The sequence below is a fragment of the Electrona antarctica genome (genome assembly GCF_951216825.1).
Source record: "Electrona antarctica genome assembly, chromosome: 5".
Lineage (NCBI taxonomy): Eukaryota > Metazoa > Chordata > Actinopteri > Myctophiformes > Myctophidae > Electrona > Electrona antarctica.
In genome coordinates, this window is record NC_136810.1 from 14348593 (window position 1) to 14370049 (window position 21457).

General features: G+C 42.0%; 1 protein-coding gene across 1 annotated transcript in view; it reads right to left on the reverse strand.

Annotated features, from left to right (window-relative positions):
- kcnq1.2 (potassium voltage-gated channel, KQT-like subfamily, member 1.2) overlaps nt 1-21217 on the reverse strand; it is a gene marked incomplete at its 5' end in the record, with an annotated part of 360645 nt that extends 339428 nt beyond the window's left edge. The window contains 2 exons of the mRNA XM_079501199.1: nt 2192-2282; nt 20640-21217. Coding sequence (XP_079357325.1) covers nt 2192-2282; nt 20640-21217 — 669 coding nt within the window. The remainder of the gene's footprint in view (nt 1-2191; nt 2283-20639) is intronic.
- Nucleotides 21218-21457: the final 240 nt, after the last annotated feature.

Genomic DNA, 21457 nt, shown 5'->3' on the forward strand with positions numbered 1-21457 from the left:
CGCCTTTTCGTATTATGGAAGCCGTGGTGAGCGCTCACTCATATGGAATACCACGTTCCTGCATAATTTAGCATTGGGGGAGTGTCCATATGTTAATTATTTTCGCTTTGCGCTATTTGCTATTAAGCCCCTTGACCTAAAAACACTCAGCGCATACCGATTCGACCTGGGTCTGACCACGTCTTAAAAGCAAAAAGCACTGTTTGATTTTACACTTGAGCGGCTCTGGAGTGTTGCCATGTCTGTTTGCTGTTTATTATAAGCGGCTTCTTTTTCTGTAAAGTTGCTTGTAAATATTGGTAGTTGTGGTTGCTTTTCTTGTTTCTAAAGTGCTTATTTGGGCTTTTCTCCTAATGTTGTTTAAACCAGTGATCCTCACACAGCGACATTCCCATGTCAAGGACCCCCAGATATATGCATTTGCCCAACTAAGCCAGTGACCCCCATGACAGATTTGTGTTTTTAAATGTTTCAATAACATTTTTCAAAAATATTCCACAATTGTCACTTTTTTCAAAGATTACTTTTGAAAATAGCAGATCTACCAGCTCACAATGCATCACATTAATTCATTAAAACTATGAACTCTGACTGCAGGGGGATATATATTTATAATGATCATTATAACAATGTGCAAGAAAATATGTAAAAAGAAGGAAGAACTTTATTCATTATTTATTTGTGGACAATCAAAATATGCTGGAAATTTTAATGTGGTGTCATTAAAATGAATCTTGATATGGCAGACTTACTATCTAGAAAATAAAAACATGGCACTTAATTTAAAATAGGTTGCAGACCCCTGTTATATGCGATTCTTTAGGGAGTATGTTTATAGACCTATTTACTTGTTTCTATGAGACATGGCAACAGCAGGAGACGAGCTTTCTGGCTCAAACGTTCAAACGTTGAGATTGTAAAGGGTCATATATCGCTCATTTCTCAATATGTATGGTACATGGTTCTATTTTTATCGAATTAAACAATATCAAACAAACTTGTATGTTCGGGGGTTAGACGATTCTGGGAACATTACGCATGGATTGCCAATTTGCCAGCCAATGCTGCGTACCTACTCACAGTTCCATTCCGATCTGAAAGGTATAGGTAGGTGCCATTTCAAAGTCTTAGTTATTCATTTATGAATCAAATCAACTAGAATAAAGATTTTTACAGCTGTTTTTCATGCTTAAGTTAGAACAGAAACAAATTAAGTGATGATGTGCGTATATCTCCCTCCCTTAGCATATGGCTGCGCCGCTGTAATGACTTTCCAATGAAAACTGCAAGTTACTTAACAAAATAGAGACATAGGCCTACAAGCTATGCATATCATGGCTGTGACAGCTTGTGGATCTGTTCTTTTGAGGCATAAAGGTGACAGCATGCAGTGCAATATGAATAATTAACCCATGTGACAAAGTCATGTCATGTCTATGGTGCCAGTCTGCAGAAATGTAATACCACTTGCCGAAAAGGGCACATTCCATGAGGACATCAGCTGGTGTTGTAAAGAGAATAGTACGGACATGTTCATTGGGTAAGCCTCAAAACTCCCTGAAACACTCCCATGACTAATTCAAGGCCGTTTTGCTCACACCACGGGGTGTCGAAAGCGCTTCTTACCTGGCCCATAATTGTAATATGACATTGCACACGCCCCCACGTCTTAAAAACTGTAAAATTATATGTAATTAGATTCCACTTGCTTAATAGGGCCCTATGTGCCCTTTTAATCTTTCAAAATGGCGACCAAGGGTGCCCACTTTTTAGACCCACTTTTTGACATAAAAACAAAAACAAAAACAGTAATTCCTAGGACGTCTGTGGACATCTTGGGCACAAAATGTGTTAACCAGAGCGGTGCCCGTTGGGCACTGACCTACTCGGAACAATGCAAGTTGGAAATGCATGCCCAACCACTTGTAGATTTTTCGGCAAGTGACATCATTGTACAACAAAGTATAAATGGGGCCTCAGTGTCCTATCGTTCAGACTGAGACATACCATTTTTAAATAGCATTTTGAATCACATTTCAAACCATCTAGGAATGTGGTTAAAATCTGACTCAAACATCAGTTTCCATGTGGGTCATTTATGCTGTTCAGACTTGATAAAAAACAATCTGATTCCAATATGGACAGGCCAGAAATCAGATTTGGGTTGACAGTGTGAACAGGATCCACTCACCATCCAGAAGAGGGTCCCAGTGGCGAAGTCTGCATACTGCTCTATGGTGGACAGGACACTGAAGATCAGACACACTAGGACCATGATAAACCTGTAGGAGAAACAACACAATGACAGGACACTGAAGATCAGACACACTAGGACCATGATAAACCTGCAGGACAAACAACACAATGACAGGACACTGAAGATCAGACACACTAGGACCATGATAAACCTGCAGGGGAAACAACACAATGACAGGACACTGAAGATCAGACACACTAGGACCATGATAAACCTGCATGAGACACAACACAATGACAGGACACTGAAGATCAGACACACTAGGACCATGATAAACAACACAATGACAGGACACTGAAGATCAGACACACTAGGACCATGATAAACATGCAGGAGACACAACACAATGACAGGACACTGAAGATCAGACACACTAGGACCATGATAAACCTGCAGGAGACACAACACAATGACAGGACACTGAAGATCAGACACACTAGGACCATGATAAACCTGCAGGAGACACAACACAATGACAGGACACTGACGATCAGACACACTAGGACCATGATAAACCTGCAGGGGAAACAACACAATGACAGGACACTGAAGATCAGACACACTAGGACCATGATAAACCTGCAGGGGAAACAACACAATGTGGCACAGCCTGTCAAGTCACATTTTATTATAGTCCAATATCACAAATCATGTCCCAAAGGGCTGCACACAAAGTACCACTAAGTAATAACAAGTGCATACAAACACGCATCTACATAAACTATGTGCAGACTTGAGACTCAGGGCTGCAACGGTCACATTTGTGTATGTATTTAGCCGCAGACAGACACCCATCTGAAAAAGTGTTTTAAGAATTCAAAATCTTACAAACATTTTCAATATTTTTCAAATCTTTAAAATAAATAGCAGAGCACAGCCCGGCACAAAGTATGAGCTTGTTTAGTTTAGTTGTTTCTTTTTTTTTAGCACAAAATTATAAAATAGACAATACATATCAATGAACCAAAATACTGTGCAAAGAAAGGTAAGAAGCCAGTTGGCTTATTTGGAATCCTTTCCTCAATGGAAGAGATCCTTAATTAAACAGATTAAGTTCAATAAGAACAATGCAAAAGATTTAACAACAAAAACACAAAAGAAAAGATAACACATCAAACTGAATCATGTAGACTACAGCAAGGAAGAAATAAGATATTGCTTTAGATGTTTCTTGAATATTGGCAAGGATAATGAGGACTTAAGTGATGCATCTAGAGACTTCCACGAATGAGGGCCTCTAAATTTGATGAATGATTGATGTTTTGAAGTAGGACAAAAAGGTACATCAAAATAATTTCTTTGCCTTGTGGGGTAGGAGTGAATCAGCTTGTAGATACCGGTATGTTATAGCCAACATAACCAACCACTGAATTAGATAGACAGTTTAGATGCAAAAGATTAAATACATCCGGAGGAACAGATGTGGACGAGATGTGCAGAGACCGGAAGAAATCTGACATGACGTCAGCAGGTCGGAGAAGACCTGTAAATACCGGTATACTAATTCACAAAATGTTAGCATTTTCTAAGCTTTTAAGTTCTTTTACATGGCATCCTAGTAAGTAAATGTGTATGCCAAAAGGATCAAGCTCTCTATACTGTATTGACCCATGCCATCCTTAATCACTTACTGTAAGTCCTCTATAGCCTATTCATTCTTCTTTGTAAGTCTGATCTTACTCTGATGTCATCATTATACTACTGTCTTTTACACACACACACACACACACACACACACACACACACACACACACACACACACACACACACACACACACACGGAACGATGCAAGTTGGAAATCCATGCCCCACCCAGATATTATGTCTGTATCCCTTTATGCCCATATATGGAGTTCTTTGTCAGGCATGCCCAAATATGGAGTCTATGCAGACGTCAGAATGATGTCAGAACAGGCCAGCTCGGTATATGGGCCCCTGCCCCTGCCCTGCTGCAGGCCCCATGGGGGCCTGCAGCAGAGCCCGGGCAGAAGCCTTTTTGGGGCAGTTCTGTACAACCGCGGGTCCGACCGACTCGACACTGGGCACTGCACCCCCTGTGGTGGCGTGGAACGCGTGTGTCGAATTTGAACGGTTCTCGGGTTACGTGGATTACAACAGTACACACACACACACACACACACACACACACACACACACACACACACACACACACACACACACACACACACACACACACACACACACACACACACACACACACACACACACACAGACAGAGACTTGGTGCATTTATAGATATATATGGTCCCCTCACTACCCTCACACCGACGATCCGACCAATATGCACATATATGTTCATAGATGTTGGATCTGTGGCTCTGCACAACCAGATTTCCATATTCCCACACTTTTACCAATGAATTTCCAAAACGTTTCCTAAACTTTTCCAGAATATTTAACCCTGAATTTCCAGGCCTACAAATAACAATCATTCAGCGCAATAAGTCTCTGCAAAGCTCACAGACAGGCAGTGTAACAACAATAAATCAATGATAGAACGGTATAATTCTATTCCAAATGTCGTGCCACGACCGTGGGAACTGGGAACCCTGCATACTCCTACAGTATATATTGACTTATGGGGTTTGTTTTAGGTTATATTAGCCTGTATCTGAGTTAGGTCGGAGCTCCACTGCAGCATTAACCAGTATCTGAGTTAGGCCGGAGCTCCACTGCAGCATTAACCAGTATCTGAGTTAGGTCGGAGCTCCACTGCAGCCATCGGGCGCCCTTCAGCGTCAGGGAATGTTCCCTTTTTGAGTGGTGTAAACCACTCCAACAACTGGCTTTGTTAGTCTGTCTGTCTGTGCTCAAAAAATGAGCCCGGTTGCTACGGTCACCCAGTTCACACGGGTGTGATTTCATTACGTCAGACATTACGTCAGACCACAGCTGATCAGGCTATATAAGACCTTGCACCACTCAGTTCACACGGGTGTGATTTTTTAATCAATGAAGGGTGCTCCACTGATGATGGCGTCCAACCTCAAAATTTGCCCGGGTTAATTTTTTTGACGCCGACACACACCGCCGTCCAGAAGGTCCAGCGACAGTCATGTATAAAATAATATTTATAAAAAAATATATATATATAAAATATCATTAAATGTAATTGCATTGTATAATTAAATTACATGTATTTACGGCTTGGTTGAATGCTTGATTCTGATTGGAATCACACACACAATGTGATTTACATCTAAATGTTGCTCTCAAGAATGTTTTTGAAAACATTTGAAGCGAGAAATAGACGATGCATTAATCCAGAATTGATTCTATTTGATCAACATTTCCATGTTTTTCGAGGCGACCGTGCTGCAGCTGGGCAGACGGCCAGCGTAACACTGATGGAATACTTTCATTGCCGTGAGGAAACTCCATATATGGGCATAAAGGGATATAAACTCGTTTTGTTGTTACTTTTGGGTCAATGTATTAATTAATTTATTAAGTAGCCTTGTAATGAGCGGGATAACAAACGGGTCGGCGGTCATTATCGAGAAATAAAATCCCTTCAGGATGATTAAACACCTAGACTTCATCTCGTGTCATCCTAGCTGTCGGGGTTTTATTTCTCGATAATGACCCGCCAACCCGTTTCATGTAGGCCTATTCATTCACAACACATTGGCTGACTAGATGTCCCAACAATGCTAGCATATCATTTTAATGTAAGAAGCAGTAAATGGTAAATGGTGCATTTTTATAGCGCCTTTATCCAAGGCGCTTTACATAGATTGTGCATTACATTGTGCATTACATTCACCCATTCACACACACATTCATACACCGATTGCGGCGGAAGCCATGCAAGGTACCAACCAGCACATCGGGAGCAATTTGGGGTCAGTGTCTTGCCCAAGGACACTTCGATATGTAGACAGGAGCCGGGATTCGAACCGCCGACCCATGGATCATTGGACGACCTTCTCTACCTCCTGAGACACAGTCGCCCCAGTAACCTGTATTGATTGAATTTATATCTAGCGATGCCTTTTCCACATAGCAGAAATTGTAAATACAACGGTAGTGTCTTACAAACGTAAATGTACTTTGATTAAAACCACATACAATGTAGACACATCTACTTTTACCCATAATAAATCCATGAATGTTGCCGACGCGGCGTTTTCCAAAAGCCCGCGGTGGAGCGGGTTGGACGCCAACATGACGTCGTCAGTGACACCGTCCGAACGCAACACTCTCAGTGCAGTCCCGGTGGTATAGTGACATGTCATGCCTATAGATCATACATGGGCAACTGGCGGCCCGGGGGCCACATGCGGCCCATCACGTAATGCGGCCCTCAGGTTAATATCAGAACATTGATATGTTATTGATTTCAGCTAATTACTAGTATTAAAATGTTATTGTCTTTTTTTTTTTATGTCCAATGTATATTTGTATTTAGTTAAGTTAACATAACTATAACTAAATGCATTTGAAATTAAATAAAAATTTTACTTTTCAGGATTCCAATTCCAAAAAATAGCAAAAGATTATTCAGGATTTCAATTCAAATATAGCAAAAAATGGCTGATCTACAAGCTCAAAACGCGTCGCAGTGCGACGCGTTTCGAGCTTGTAGATCGGCTATTTTTGCTACGACAGTATAGTGAGTGTGGAAATACATAGTGGCTCTCTCCATCATCAAAGTTGCCCACCTCTGCTATAGATGAATCCATGGAGCAGTGCCGTGTAGGCTGTGTTACCCATTATACCCAATGGTTCTGGAAATGAAAAACGTTGTGCAAATGAGCTATAAGCTGGAGTTCTGAATGAGTCATAAGCTATAAGCTGGAGTTCTGAATGGGTCATATAAGTATCGTTAGTCCACTATTGTCCACCATCAATGCGGAGCAGACGGTTATGCCAGACTGTCATTAACGCAACACCTGCACTTAGGGTCAACTCTTCTCTGTGGATGAATGATTCATGAATAATCACACAACACCTGCGCTTAGGTAAACTCCTCTCTGTGAACTGATGATGATTCATTCATTATTTATCTGTGTGTGATACAAGATATATGGTGCCATTCCATTGGTCTGTGTGTGTGTGTGTGTGTGTGTGTGTGTGTGTGTGTGGTAACAGATCCGTAAGCTCGAAATGCAGCGCGAAGCGACACATTGAGCTTGAAGATCTGCTACTTTCGCATTTTGGAAATTGAATCCTGAAAAGTAACAGTCTTGGACATACTGTATGAGGTTTCCACCCGACAGAGACAATATACTGCATGAGCACCTGCAATACAAGCACATCCTCATCATCGAACCAGATGAAACTGGTTGACATTTACAGGATGTTCAATACAAATTTTATCCAGGGATAGGCTTTTTCTTTTTTTGTACCAGCTGCTGTGTAAGCACAGCTGGTCAATGTTCTCTCTGCAGTGCTTTCACACCCACTTGCTGTAGTTTAGACTTATGTTTCTCATTGGCTGTCCTGACAACCTATCGTCCTGATTGGCTGCCCTTTTTCCTTCTTTTTTTTTGGGGGGGGGGGGGTACAGATGGCAGATTACAGAATGTGTATGTGTTTGTATGCTGTGGGCTTTACTGGGTCACTCTCAAACCATTAGGCGACCATATTTAGATTGGCCAGAACCTTTGGGAGGGAGGTGATTAAAACCAAACAGCTGCATGGGGCTTTGGCCAGCATTATTGACTCTACATCCCTCCAGCCTCGGCAAATGCCACTGCTGCTACAGGAGTCTGTCTCAGTCTACGGCTGGGGAATACTAGAAACATGTGCCCACCCGGCATTCTCATCAGGCATGTCATTATAGGCTAAAGTTTTTCCAAAACATGTACAGCCTAGAAAAGCATTGCTATGTGATGTTGTGGCCACTATTTCCAGTGGCTTTGAGACTGCGAAAACATTTTCCATGCGGCAGCATCTGAAACAGTCGGTTGGGATGGCTTGGGTCCTTCATAATTCCATGAGAAGGGGGCTCAGAACGGAGCCCTGAGGGGCTCCTGTGCTGAGGGTCAGAAGTCATTGTGCCAATATGCACCACCTGGCGTCTGTCATGAAGTTGAGTATCCAGCTGCAGAGGTTTGTGTTCAGACCCAGACACTTTAGCTTGGTGTCTAGTATGGGGGGGGATTATGGTATTAAACGCTGAGCTATGGTCTATGAATATCATTCTCACATATGACTTTTCTCTCTCCAGGTGAGAGAGGGTGGTATGGAGAGCTGTGGCGATCGCGTCATCCGTGGATCTGTTCTGGCGATAAGCAAACTTTAGTGGGTGGCAATGTGTTGTTGATCATCTCTCTGATGAGTTTCTCAAAGCATTTGCTCACTATGGGTGTAAGTGCTACAGGCCTACAAACATTTAATCCGGTTACTTTGCCTTTTTTTGGGACCGGAACAATGGTTGCTGTTTTGAAGCAAGTGGGCTGTAGTAGTACACATACTGTACTACTCGTACTGTATTGTACTACCCGTACAGTACAGTACAGTACAGTAGTGTACTGTTTGTACTGTACTGTACTATTCGTACTGTACTATTTGTACTGTACTACTCGTACTGTACATTGTACTGTAGTACTCTGTACTGTACTCTGTATTGCACTGTAATTGTTGCATTGTTTGTGCTTCATTTATTTTTTAAGTTGCATTATTCAACAAAAGTTGCCCACCGTATTTATTTCTCCTCGCATTTGTTTTATTTATTTTTTCTTCCAGAAAAGACATGTGACTGTGATTTGAACCAATCAGAAGTAACTATGATAACTGACAGTCAGCCAACCAGAAACATGTTTTGAATTTAATTCGCTGTAGCCGCCACCTACTGTATCCGGTAAACATTTGCACACACTATAGGCACGGAGAAAGGCTGTTTCCGTATCCAGTCTAAACCGGATCTCCAAGTGAACTAAGTCCATACCCATAGAGTATGACTGATCCCAGTCGGGTTCGTTGCGCATCGAGCAAGTGGTGGAGTGGACAGTACTAATAAACACTGAACGCATGAATTACGCTGACTGAAGCACTTTATTAAAAAACTCAACTAATAACACTTCTTTGACATGCGGTTTTGGTACACGGGCAGCCTCTCAGATTATTTAATATGGGATTTTGTTGACAGCTGTCGTCCCCTTTTCAACAGAACAGCGCTCTGCCACTGAAATATTGAATCTTTTACCAGAATGGTGTTCCTTTCACCCCTGCGTGACCGAACGCATGGATTAAGCTGACCGTGTGCGGCACTGTGCGCGCATGTGAATGAGTGACTGCACCATAAGTTTGTTGAGTGAGAAAACAATGTTGCATATTAAGCTAATCATCTGGGGACCCTCCCAAAATAATATGGCGACCCCCCCCGTATCCAGACCCCCAGTTTGGGAACCACTGCATCATGTAAGGAGTAAGTGGAAATGTTTACAGTAGCAGTGTGTCTATACACCATACAAGACACACGTAACATCATGCAACACGCCCCAGTTGTTGTGTTCATTAATAGGGAAGACTAACAGGATGTTGAGAATAAGCGGATGTCAGACAATGCATGTGTTGAACACGCGGACAACTTGACATGAAATCATGCATACACTGTAATAAATGTGTCTTTGAATCACGCCCTCACCCCAGGTCAGATAGGCTCGAATATTATGGTGTGTTATGCCTTTGGCCTTCCCTTAACCCTAAGAAATGTTTAATTTTTTTACAACTTCATTTTTATAATAGATTGGATTATCTATATTGGCGTCATAGACTGGCCTCCAGGCACTTCATTCCGACATCGTGCTATAACCCAGCAACACTGGGGTACCACAGAACATACTATAATAAAAATGCTGGCAAAGAATCATCAAATAATATTTGAACTTTGAACTTTATTGAGAGGATGGCCCCTTGAGATGCCGCATCTCGTTTTAGAGGGGGTCCTATACATACAAAATACAACATTACAGCAGTGCAAGTACACAGTACTAAAGACACGTTGGAGCAACATAACACACAGGACATACACATACAGGTACAGTTAGCTTGCTCCCCTTCTCCCACCCCACCCCTGACCCCCAACTCGTTTATATATGGAAATAGAGAAAAACAGTACTATAACCTGTGTCGAAGAAGTAAACATGTGAGTAAGTAGTATTAGAAGCATGAACAGGTTGTTTGGAGATGTGAATATAGGGAAGTCCTGAAGCGGCCTAGAGAGGTAGTTGATCTATCTATCTCAACTCAAAAGATGTGTCAAGGAAAAAACCATGAACAACTTAACGGTGCATTAGCTACAGTACTGCACCTTGCTCAAAGAACGCCCCAATGATCTCTTACAGTTCATGAGTTGATCTGATAGCACTGCTATCTTAAACATGTAAGGTTCCCTTCACTCCTCAAGTGCTGACTACTAGACTACTTCAAGTCAGCACTACCGGACCCGATGGAAACATCACTTATTCATGGGAGTTCACAAGCCTGTTTCCAAGAACAGTGGAAATGTTTGTGAGCTGGGTTTCAACTCAAGTTCCTCCACACGACTGTTAAGCTGACTCCCTCGGGTCGACAGATAAAAATGTGATTGGATTTCGACACAAACTGTACACAAACTGTAGTCTTTCTTGTGTGTATAAACTGTTAGGATTTGTGGATACAGACTGGCGCGTCGATCTCAGACGGGATACATGTTTTATTTTGTGATGCACCTACAACAACATGTGGACACGACTTCCGGAGATCATTCCACCATTTGGTCATTTTCTTGAGGGAAATTAAATGCTCTTGTGAGACCATGTTGTGGGCATCTTTATCCCCTGAGACGGACTCTGGACTGCAACAAGAAAACCATATATAAATGAATACAAATCATGACCGGACCATGACCTCAGCTTATGGTTCAAACAAGAATAAGCTGATAGCCAAGTACAGCATAAATACCCTCTGATCATCATGTCTAGCCACGCAGTCAAACAGGAACCCTGAACACCAACAGAAGCCCACCAGCCCCTATAGAGACAGACATATCCCCCCCACACACACGCGCCATGCAGGAGCTCAGGATGGATTACATCACATCAGCCACAAACACGGATATCCCATCCTGGCTTAGCTTTGTCTTGTCCACCAAATACTAAAAAGAAACAAAGCTCCTTAAAGAGAGACAGTGACAGAGAGAGACAGACAGGCAGAGAGAGAGACACTAGAGGAGAAAGATAAGCAGTATCATTCGCTGCCATGTGTAATCAACCTGCAAGGCAATTGTCTCAATACAATAGTAAGTCTGCATAGTTTAATGTGCGTATACATTTGACCGTAGCACACCGATGGAGGAGGAAACCCTGCAAGACACCAACCTGCTCATCAGGAGTAGATAGGGTTTAGGTCACGAGTGTCTTGCTCAAGGACACGTCAACGAGTGTCAACGAGTAGCCGGGGATCAAACTCGGACCCTCTTGGTTTCCAGATGTGCAAATAATGTTGTACACATTAAGAGTTATTGTAGAGCTATTGTAGCATATACAAAAAGAAGATAATTGATAATAGTCGTAATTTATGTTGGGTCTTAATATATATATATATATACGGGAGACAGTGGCTCAGGGGTAGAGTGGCCGGGTAGAGCGGCCGGATCAGAACCGCAAGGTTCCCAGTTCGATCCCGGGCTCCCCCAGAGTTACTGTCGGTGTATGAATGTGTGTGTGTGTGTGAATGAGTGAATGTAATGCACAATCTATGTAAAGCGCTTTGGATAAAATTGCCATATAAATGCACCCTTTACCAATTATATTTATTGTCCTCATGGGGACTGTCATGAACTCAAATGCTGCAAATATATACTGTAGCTGCCTTCAAATAGTAATAAAAAAGTCATAAAAAAACAATAAACAAAGCAGCACATACTGTGACAAATCACAACTACAAATAAAACACATCTTGTGTTATAGCCAGAAAAGCCAAGCATTTGGACCCAACAAACAGTATGTATGTTACGCTCATTCAGATGCTTTTATCTAAAGATGAAAGAATAAGTATTCGAGTGTGCAACAGTGGAAAAAGTTTGAATTCCTGGAATATTGGCAAGGAAAGGACAACAGCTGACACAATATGATGATTGAATTGCCAAGATTCACAACACATAATTGTGAGACATAAAACAGACTAAGAAAGAGGAGAAGTGAAACCAAGTTCCTGTTTTACATTTAAAAACAAAAGGGGGTGGCCCCAGAGGCACCACCTCCGGTTTCCAGATTGTCACAAGGGGTGCTACTGCTACATAAAATTGACAGTGACTCACACTTCATCAATAGTTTGATTTGATACACTTATTGTCCCCTTGGGTATTGTTTGTCCTCTGCATGTAACCCATCTTAAGCAGTAGTGATCAGCCACCGTGCAGCACTCAGGAACCAACTGAACCTATAATCTCACATTATACAGAACGGGTATCTGCTCAAGGTGCTCTCACATATAAATGACAATAACACTGAACAAAACCCTAACCAACCTCATTTTACCTCAAAACAAGGCCAAAAACTAAACTATCATCCACCACTGAACAGATGAGACAGACAGACAGACAGTCTATGTAACTTGTTGTATATCAATCAATCAATCACATTTTATTTACAGGCGAGGCCAATAAAAGACATACAAACAATTATAAAAGATACAGGAGTTCATAAAAAAACTAAAACGTTTTGAAAAGGAATCTATAAGAGGCACACGTACCAGTGTTTCCACATGTGTGATCGGTATCTTACTGTGCTATACTGTACCTCGGATTGGTCAACACATTAATGACCTCATTATGAGACCCATCAAGTCTACATTTCTGTCTCTGTACATGTCAGCATCATCTTCCATCTTATCATTAACGATGTGCCACAAATATTTACAACTGCTGCATACAGAGAGGGTATGACCTGACAAGTAGAACACTGGAATTTTTTGTTTCTGGTCCTCTTTGGTCCTGCAAATCAATACCACACTCTTTTATGCATTGTATTGTACGTCAAACTTAACCCCATATTCTGAGAATATGTTCAGTAGCTGTTGGAACCTTGCACTACTCGGGGGAAACAATGGCCAAATCATCAGCATACATAAAATGGTTGATCAACGTGTTACGTATCATGTACTATCATGTAGCCTCGGAAACCCATACGTTTTTATTTCCAGGGAGAAAAAAAAGTCTGGGGCCGAGTTCACTTCAATTCGGCATAGAGTAGTGCAAACATCGCTCACTCTCTGCTGATTTCTGATCGTCTGCACCTTTGTTAAATTGACACACACGCACACATGTACACACACACACACACACACACACACTCCTCTCTCTCTGTCGCTCTAATTAATTAGTCACATGTCCAGCAGCTGCGCATAGTTTCTCCCGGCAGGAGCTGCCTATGCCATAAAATGCATAGGTGAGTTCCAGTCTACCTATCATGCAGCCCCTACCTATACATATCCCCTTTGCTCTCACTCTACAATACCTCTATCCACTTTTTTCTCACAGAATACTACAAAACTATGGAGCGTGCACGATTCTGAAGAGGACATGGTAATGGTGGTAACCTGCCTGTAGTCTGAGAAAAGGGGTTATGATCAGTTTTGCAATCTGTAAAAGACAAAGGAGACAGTTTACCAAGCATGTTGAGGAGCACTGTGCCGGGTTGTCTGTGAAATGGGGCAGATTGCCGGCCAACACGGATGTCTGACCACTCTGGTGTAACATCACACTGTCTGAGTGTCTAAGTGTGTGTGTGTGTGTGTGTGTGTGTGTGTGTGTGTGTGTGTGTGTGTGTGTGTGTGTGTCAGTGTGTGTGTGTGTGTGTGTGTCACTGTGTACGCATCCATGGAAGCATCCTTCTTCAGTAGACAACAAGGTGCTGACCCTGTCTGTCATCAGATGACCTGAGATGGTGATGAATTGAGAAGACTGACACTCAAGACACCTGTGTCTTCTTCTGCCTGTCTGTTGTATGCATCAGTTAGGTAGGGATGTGCAACTAGTTCGCTGGTTCTCAAAGTGGGGTCGGGAGATCCCTACTCCCTAGGGCAGGGGTTCTCAACGTTTTTGGCCGGGGACCCCCGGAAATGCTTTGGCAATGTCTCGGGACATTAAATAATTTGGGGACCCCCCAAAATAATTTGGCGACCCCCCAAGGGGTCGCGACCTACGGGTTGAGAACCCCTGCCCTAGGGGTCCTTAAGGGGGTTCCAGGGGGTCCCCAGCAAAATGAGGAACAGAAACACTTTAGGTCTGTGCCTATTTTATTGTTTGGCTATTTGTAAAAAGAACCACCGCTCATCCGCTGAAAAAACTTAAGTGAGGTGCTGGAGCCACAAAGGGAACATGAGAAAAATAAAGGGAAGCTCCACACACTCAGATCTGCGCACAATCAATGTATTTATTTAGAAAGCTTTCGGTCTACTGACCTTCTTCAGGCATTGTTTGGCTATTTGAAAATTAAACGCCATTCTGTCGCACGTAGTTGCAAGTAGTTGCATGGCGAATCATTGATGTGGTTTGGGCTTTAAATACAAACAATATTTTTCAGACAATATTGTTTAAACTTATCAATTAAATTGTGTTCAAATACATTTAAAAAATGTAATTGAAATTTCTGTTTGACTTACAGTACAAGCTCACAACGTGTCACTTTGTGCCATGTTGACGAGCCTTGTATTGTTCTGATACATCTTCAAGAAATCAGAAAAAACTCATTGAAAACATTTCTTTATTATGCTGATAAAAATACGAACGCCAGGGTCACATCGCGACAAGTTGTCGATCTGTAAAAAAGAAAAATGTTGATAAAAATAGCGATGCCATGTTGACGTGGTTAATTGACTGGGAAATTTTATAGCGATGCCATGTTGACGTGGTTAATTGACTGGGAAATGAGTCGTTTGGAAAATCCCTAAGTATTAAACGGCAGCCCTATTAGGCCATCATGTGCAGCGGAGCACTTCATGTGGCCTTTCTCCCGGTGCCAACATGTAAAGAAGCCAGGAGAATAGAGGGCACTGATACCTACAGTATCACCCAGCAAGTAAGAGTTACTTAAAGAAACGTCAGCGGAGATCAATCAGAAGGTTTTAATATTCAACGAAGGACGGGATCGGGTTCTCTCTCTCTCTCTTCTGTGTGAGTGGAGAACATTAGAGACTCAATTACTGTTGACAGACATCAAAACATGAGGGGGCAGTAGTGGAAGAAGTACTCCGATTGTTTTAGTTAAGTAAAAGTAGCGATACCACAATTTAGAAATGGTCTTGATACAAGTGAAAGCATTGCATTCAAAATGTTACTTTTAAACCCTTAAAGCACCACTTCACCACTTTTCAACATCTCTTCATATAATTGGTCCTCACTAATGTTCATGATAAAACACCACCATTTTTGTCTCCACCAGGCCGAAGGCATGGGGAGAGAGTATGGAGAGAGTATGTTTTGCACTCCGTCCGTGTGTGTGTCCGTCCGTGTGTGTGTCCTTCCGTCCGTCCGTTACCAGCTAATCTCCGGCACCGTTAACCCGGTCGATGCCAAACTTTGCACACACACTCCCTGGATGCCAACGATGAACCTCTGCCCCACATTTTCCAGAACGGCCTGTTATAGCGCCACCATGAGGCAGCTTTTCACATGTTTTACCTAAAACTGCACCGATCTGCGTGAAACGTTGCATGCACACTCCCTAGAGGCCAAGGACAAACCTTTGACCTGCATTTTCCGCATCTGCCTTTTATAGCGCCACCAGGAGGCCGACTTTTGTAAAACACATTTTTGGATATTACTCCTCCAGATTCTGTCCAAAAATCTCACAAATCGTTACACAGTATCTCTATGGTCATGTGCTCAAGTCGGATCTGTCCGATATTTCATATTCCATCCTAATTGGCTATAATTGGCTTTCACAGTTTGCAAGATTGCCCCGTTTTGAACAAAAGCCTCAAATCATGAACGCAGCATGCAATTTACGTGAAATCTTTCACACATTTTCTTACTAGGCTGAGGAACCCTTTTCACATTGGCCTGTTATAGCGCCACCAACAGGTTGATTTTTGCAAAACACATTTTTGGAACAAAATGCCTCAAATCATCCAATTGCCATTAAAGGCGTATGAAGAAATGGCACCCTTTTCACATTGGCCTATTATAGTGCCACCAGGCACAAAATGAAGAAAATTGTTGCAAAAAACTAACAAACAAAAAAACATGTTTATATTACTTTATATTACCAAACATCTCACACAGTCCTATCCTCCTGGTGGAGACCTGTGCCCAGAAGGGCACTTTTTCTAGTTTCCTACTCAGTCTGTGTCTCATAGGAGGGCTTTGGGCAGTTCGGACACCCATCCACCAGTGAGGCAGATTTTCTTTTAATTTAAACAAGATTTGTTTTAAAATATATTTAATTTGTATTATCGTGACGGCTTCAACTTTTGCATTGCAACTTTTCAGGAAAAGAAAGCCTGCCGTTTCTATTAGCTTGGATTTAGTAGGAAAAAATTGTGGTATTTTATCATGAACATTAGTTAGGACCAATTATAGGAAGAGAAGTTGAAAAGTGGTGAAGTGGTCCTGATGAGCAGTTTGTGCCTTGCATGGTTTCCTCTGCCGTCGGTGTGTGTGTGAATGTGTGAATCTAATGCACACTATAATTAAAGCACTTTGTTTGGATAACGAAGGTGCTATATTAATGCGCCATTTAAAAATCATTCAAAAGCAGAGAACCACCGGACCTACAAACAACGCAATCACAATGCGAAGATTAGTTACTTTCCACCACTGCAAAACAGAACAGAACAACCCAGTGTCTTTCCAGAATATTCCGACTGATTAAATCACTTCAGACAGAAATTGATATGCAAGGGAGAAAGATAAGCCCAATGTTAAGCTGGTAATATCATTTGTGATATCAATCATATTAGTCCTAATCTGTAAGTGAATAGTTAGGATTAAGTTTACCGTATTCTAATTGCAGATCAATTTGTTAGCAAATACTGCTAAATGGCTACATTGCTAAATGACTACATGGCATGTTGCAGTGGATTAGTCTTTAAGAGATTGAAGAAAACAATGTACAGCAGGCCAGGTTTTTCTTTTCTTTTATTATTGTTATTTTTATTTATTTTTTCTGTTTTATTCAACTGATTGTGATTTTTGCAGGAACCTGCTGATGCAATGTCAGACACTCCCACTTTAACTGACATTTATAAGCGTACATGAGGCCGTATCGTCCATGGATTTGATGTAACTGGAAATACATTCTTGTTTTATTTGACTTTAATGCACCAATAATAATCTAATAATCTTTCTGTTCTTGGAAAAAACTAAAACAAAACTAAAAACATGACTTTTCATGCTGATATCCAGACTTCTAGGACACATATTATTTCACATTAAATATAAGTAAACAACAATAAGGAAAAACTAAACTTGTTAGGTAAATGTTGGAATCTACTTTGGACATAGGCCTACATATGCAGAACTACATTTAACCAGACAAGCGATGCTGTTTTCCTCCAATAAAGTAAAAGCAACCCTTTTGATATAAATTAGGGAGGGGGGAAATTACTTTTCCAATGATGTACTTGTGCAACTACCTTGAAGTTAAACATTTTCCATTGTATCGTATCCGAAGAAGAAGGGTAAGTGGGAAGGAGATCAGACAAGACAACATGTTATTACTACTCAATATTACAAATCTTTTCTCTCCCAAAGCCTCCACCATTTCACTTCAATGTCCAAGAAAGAGGTATTATGGACTACAGTAATAGTAAAAAAAAAAAAGAAAAAAAACCTGCAGCCCGTGCTAACTAAGTAGCTTGCAGCTTGAGACTGTTGGAAAACACAATTCAACTCCCAAAGGTCACACTCCAAACTGAGCAGCATAGTTTGTTTCAAACATTATGTCATGTCGGCAACACAGCAGCCTCATCGTCACGTCCCACACGAATGCAACCAAACAAGGAAAGCATTTATAGGCCACATTTCCAAACACAACATCCTATAACTAAACACAGTAAGCAATTTAGCCCATACAGAGACTAATATGTCGATGTTGATGAACACCGCCTTTTTATACAACCATTTTTGATACAGTCATGTATTCTCAGAAATAGCCTAGGCGTTTATAGTCTCTGTTGGGTGGAAACCTCATTATGTCCAAAACTGTTACATTTCAGCGATTCAAATTCAAACGTTACCAAAAAAAAGTAGAAGATCCAAAAGCTCAAAACTTGTTTCGAGCTTGTGGATCTGCTACTTTTTATGCTTTTGTGTGTTGCTGTAATATGATCAAGGAGGGCGTTCATTTGCAACACCAAAAAAGGCACAAAAAGTTTAAATATGGGGTTGCTGCTCGACAGCAACGATATGCTAACCATATGAAGCATATTGTCCCTAGTGGGCATATCATAACATTCAGCAAAAATAGGCAAAGAATCTGTGAAAATTGCAACGTCTTGTGAGCTATAGATCCCCATGGTATAAAGAGCTTAATAAAGAGCTTAAATTAACACATCCAGTGTCCAAGACGTCTGTGGACGTCTTTGGTATTACGCATGTTTTTTGTTTTTGTTTAAAAAAAAAATCTAAATATATCTAAAAAATGATTTAATACGTGGTGCCAAAGTTTGTGTTATTGCCATTGAGAATGCATTGGGCGTTAACTCAGAAACTATAAAACATTTCAAAGTAAAAAGTTCCAGCATGTGTCTCCACAGTCAGCTGAATTAAAAAGAAATGAATGGATTTTCTAGGTGAAAGTGATTTTCACCCACTTTTGCGTGGGCACACTTAAAGTGTTTTAAGTGGTTAATTTCCTCTGTCATCATACACCCATGTCGGGTGCCATAGATAGCCGACCTAGTGACACTGTGGTACGACGAAGCATGAATGGGGTTAAAGGCTAGTCTGTGTTTCAGTTCCTAGTGTGTGTGTGTCCGAGCCTGTAGCTGCTCAGGTATGCAGTGCAGTGTCAGGCAGTCAGCTGCATGTTTCATGCATGAGCTGACCAGCAGACAGAGGTGACCAGAGGCCCTATACAGGTTCCACAGCAGGTTGTTGTCCACCAGGATCACATTGACCTCCTTCGACACAGGGGCCATCTCCAAACACACCCAGACAGACTGCTGGCCAGCAGGGCCAGCAGACAACCCCCTCCTTTTGTTACTGGGAACCAGAAACTAATACTTGGAGGAACAGCACTACGTGTAATTAACAAGAGGGAGAATAGAGCCAACAAATTCAATATGCACATGCCTACTACAGGTCATACACGCTGCGAACGGAAAGAAATATGTCTTTCATACTTGAATTGTAAGATTTAACGGACGATTTCAGCAGCTTGAAAACCTTTTTTGGATTTGGATATACACAAGTAGCCTAACTACCGTATAACATATTTGTCCTATGACAAATATGTAATAATGTAATACTAATATATACACATATACATAGTTAATATTGTATATTCTACTCAGCAAGTATTGATATTTTAGCAAAGCAAACTCTGTAATTTCTTGCTTTGCTAAATGATGGAAAAACAAACAAAGAAAGATGAATCCCCTTTGGGATTAAACAAGTGAAAACCTTTACAATATGTCCATTAACATTATCCAAATTAATAACTTTTTTTATTTTTACATTTTGGAAAATGTAACACTGAGGTTGCCCACAATGTTTAGGTGCCCACTCTTCCCACTCTTGCCCACTCTTCCTGCTTAATTGGGTCGTCCACTCACAGTTAACAGTCTTTGTATTGAGTTTGTGCTTGAAATGTACTGTAATTCTGCTGTTAATAAATATTTCAATCAATCAATCAATCAATCAATCAATCTGCACCCTTTTGCATTGTGAAATACCACCGAATCAGTAATCCTTTTCCACTTTGCTTCTGTCTTGTCATATGGGCCATGTGATTGCCCCATAACTATTTTAAACATGTGAAAGCTGATGCTTTTATTGTGAAGGCAAAAGCTTCTGAACGTCTCACATCCTGAATATTTCCACGTGCTGAAAATAGCCGATCTACAAGCTCACAACGTGTTGCGGAGGCGACAGGTGGACTTTTGGCCTTGTGCAGTGCTTTAATTAATGAGCGAGATCCGTACCGTAATTACCCTAATTAAAGTGAAAATCGATTTTTCCGGTTTTCTGTTTTTTTATCATCTTCCAAACCAAAAAATAAATACATTTGATTAATCGCCCAGCCCTACCATGATGAATAGTTTTCCTGTATTATGTAACTTACTCTCAAACAAGCTATAATCAAACTCCACAGCCAAGGACATGTACTGTAAGCCATTACTTGGCAACAAGTGGCCTCACAAGTATGCATTCATTCATTCTATACTGTAGTCAACGTAAACAGAACCAGAGGGGCGGGTTACTCACACTAGGAAGTGGTAGAGGAAGCATTTCACGCCGGCGGGTCTCTCTAGGAAGTTGTAGACATCCCCCTGCATGCTAGTCTTGATGTGGAATTCTCTGTGGTGGTGGTGGTGCAGCCAGCTCGAACGAGGGAGGCGCGCCGGGAGACTTGAGATGGAGGGCCGGGTCTGTGCGATCTGTAGCGCAGGGTCCTTTGTGCCCGACGGCAGGCTATAGGGAATGCCTGATCCATTATTCACCGCCGCAGGGTCCAGTTCCAGTGAAACAGGAGAGTAGAGGCTCCTGTCAGCAGCAGCAGCAGCAGGAGCTGTGCGGGCTGTAGTAGTAATCGTAAAGGTGGCGGCTGTGAAGGCGGCCTGGTCACCTTCGTAGTCCGGGCTCTGGTCCAGGCTTAGGTCCGGGCTCTGGTCCAGGCTTAGGTCCGGGCTCTGGTCCAGGCTCAGGTCCAGGCTCTGGTCTAGGCTCTGGTCTCTGGTGTAGCCGTTGGGCCCACCACCCGGCTTCACAGAGCTCCCCTGCCTGCTGCCGCAGTCCCCGGCCACGTTCCTCATGGGGAAGGAGCGTGCCCGCCTTTCGTCCATGATGCTTTGAGGGGTGGTCCGGTCCTGGTTCAGGAGGAAGCTGGCAAATGGGTGCTTTCAAGCCAGGCGGTCACAGCAACACAGGTGAGGTCCAAGTGGAAGGGAGAAGCGACACAGTGAGGTAGAAGACCTTAGCTGCTAGGCATGCCTGGCTTCCTAGTTGCTCTCTCTGGTGGGTACATGTGTGTCAGGACCTGTGGTGGGGGAAGTGAGAAGAGTCAAGGAGATTGTATGACAGTG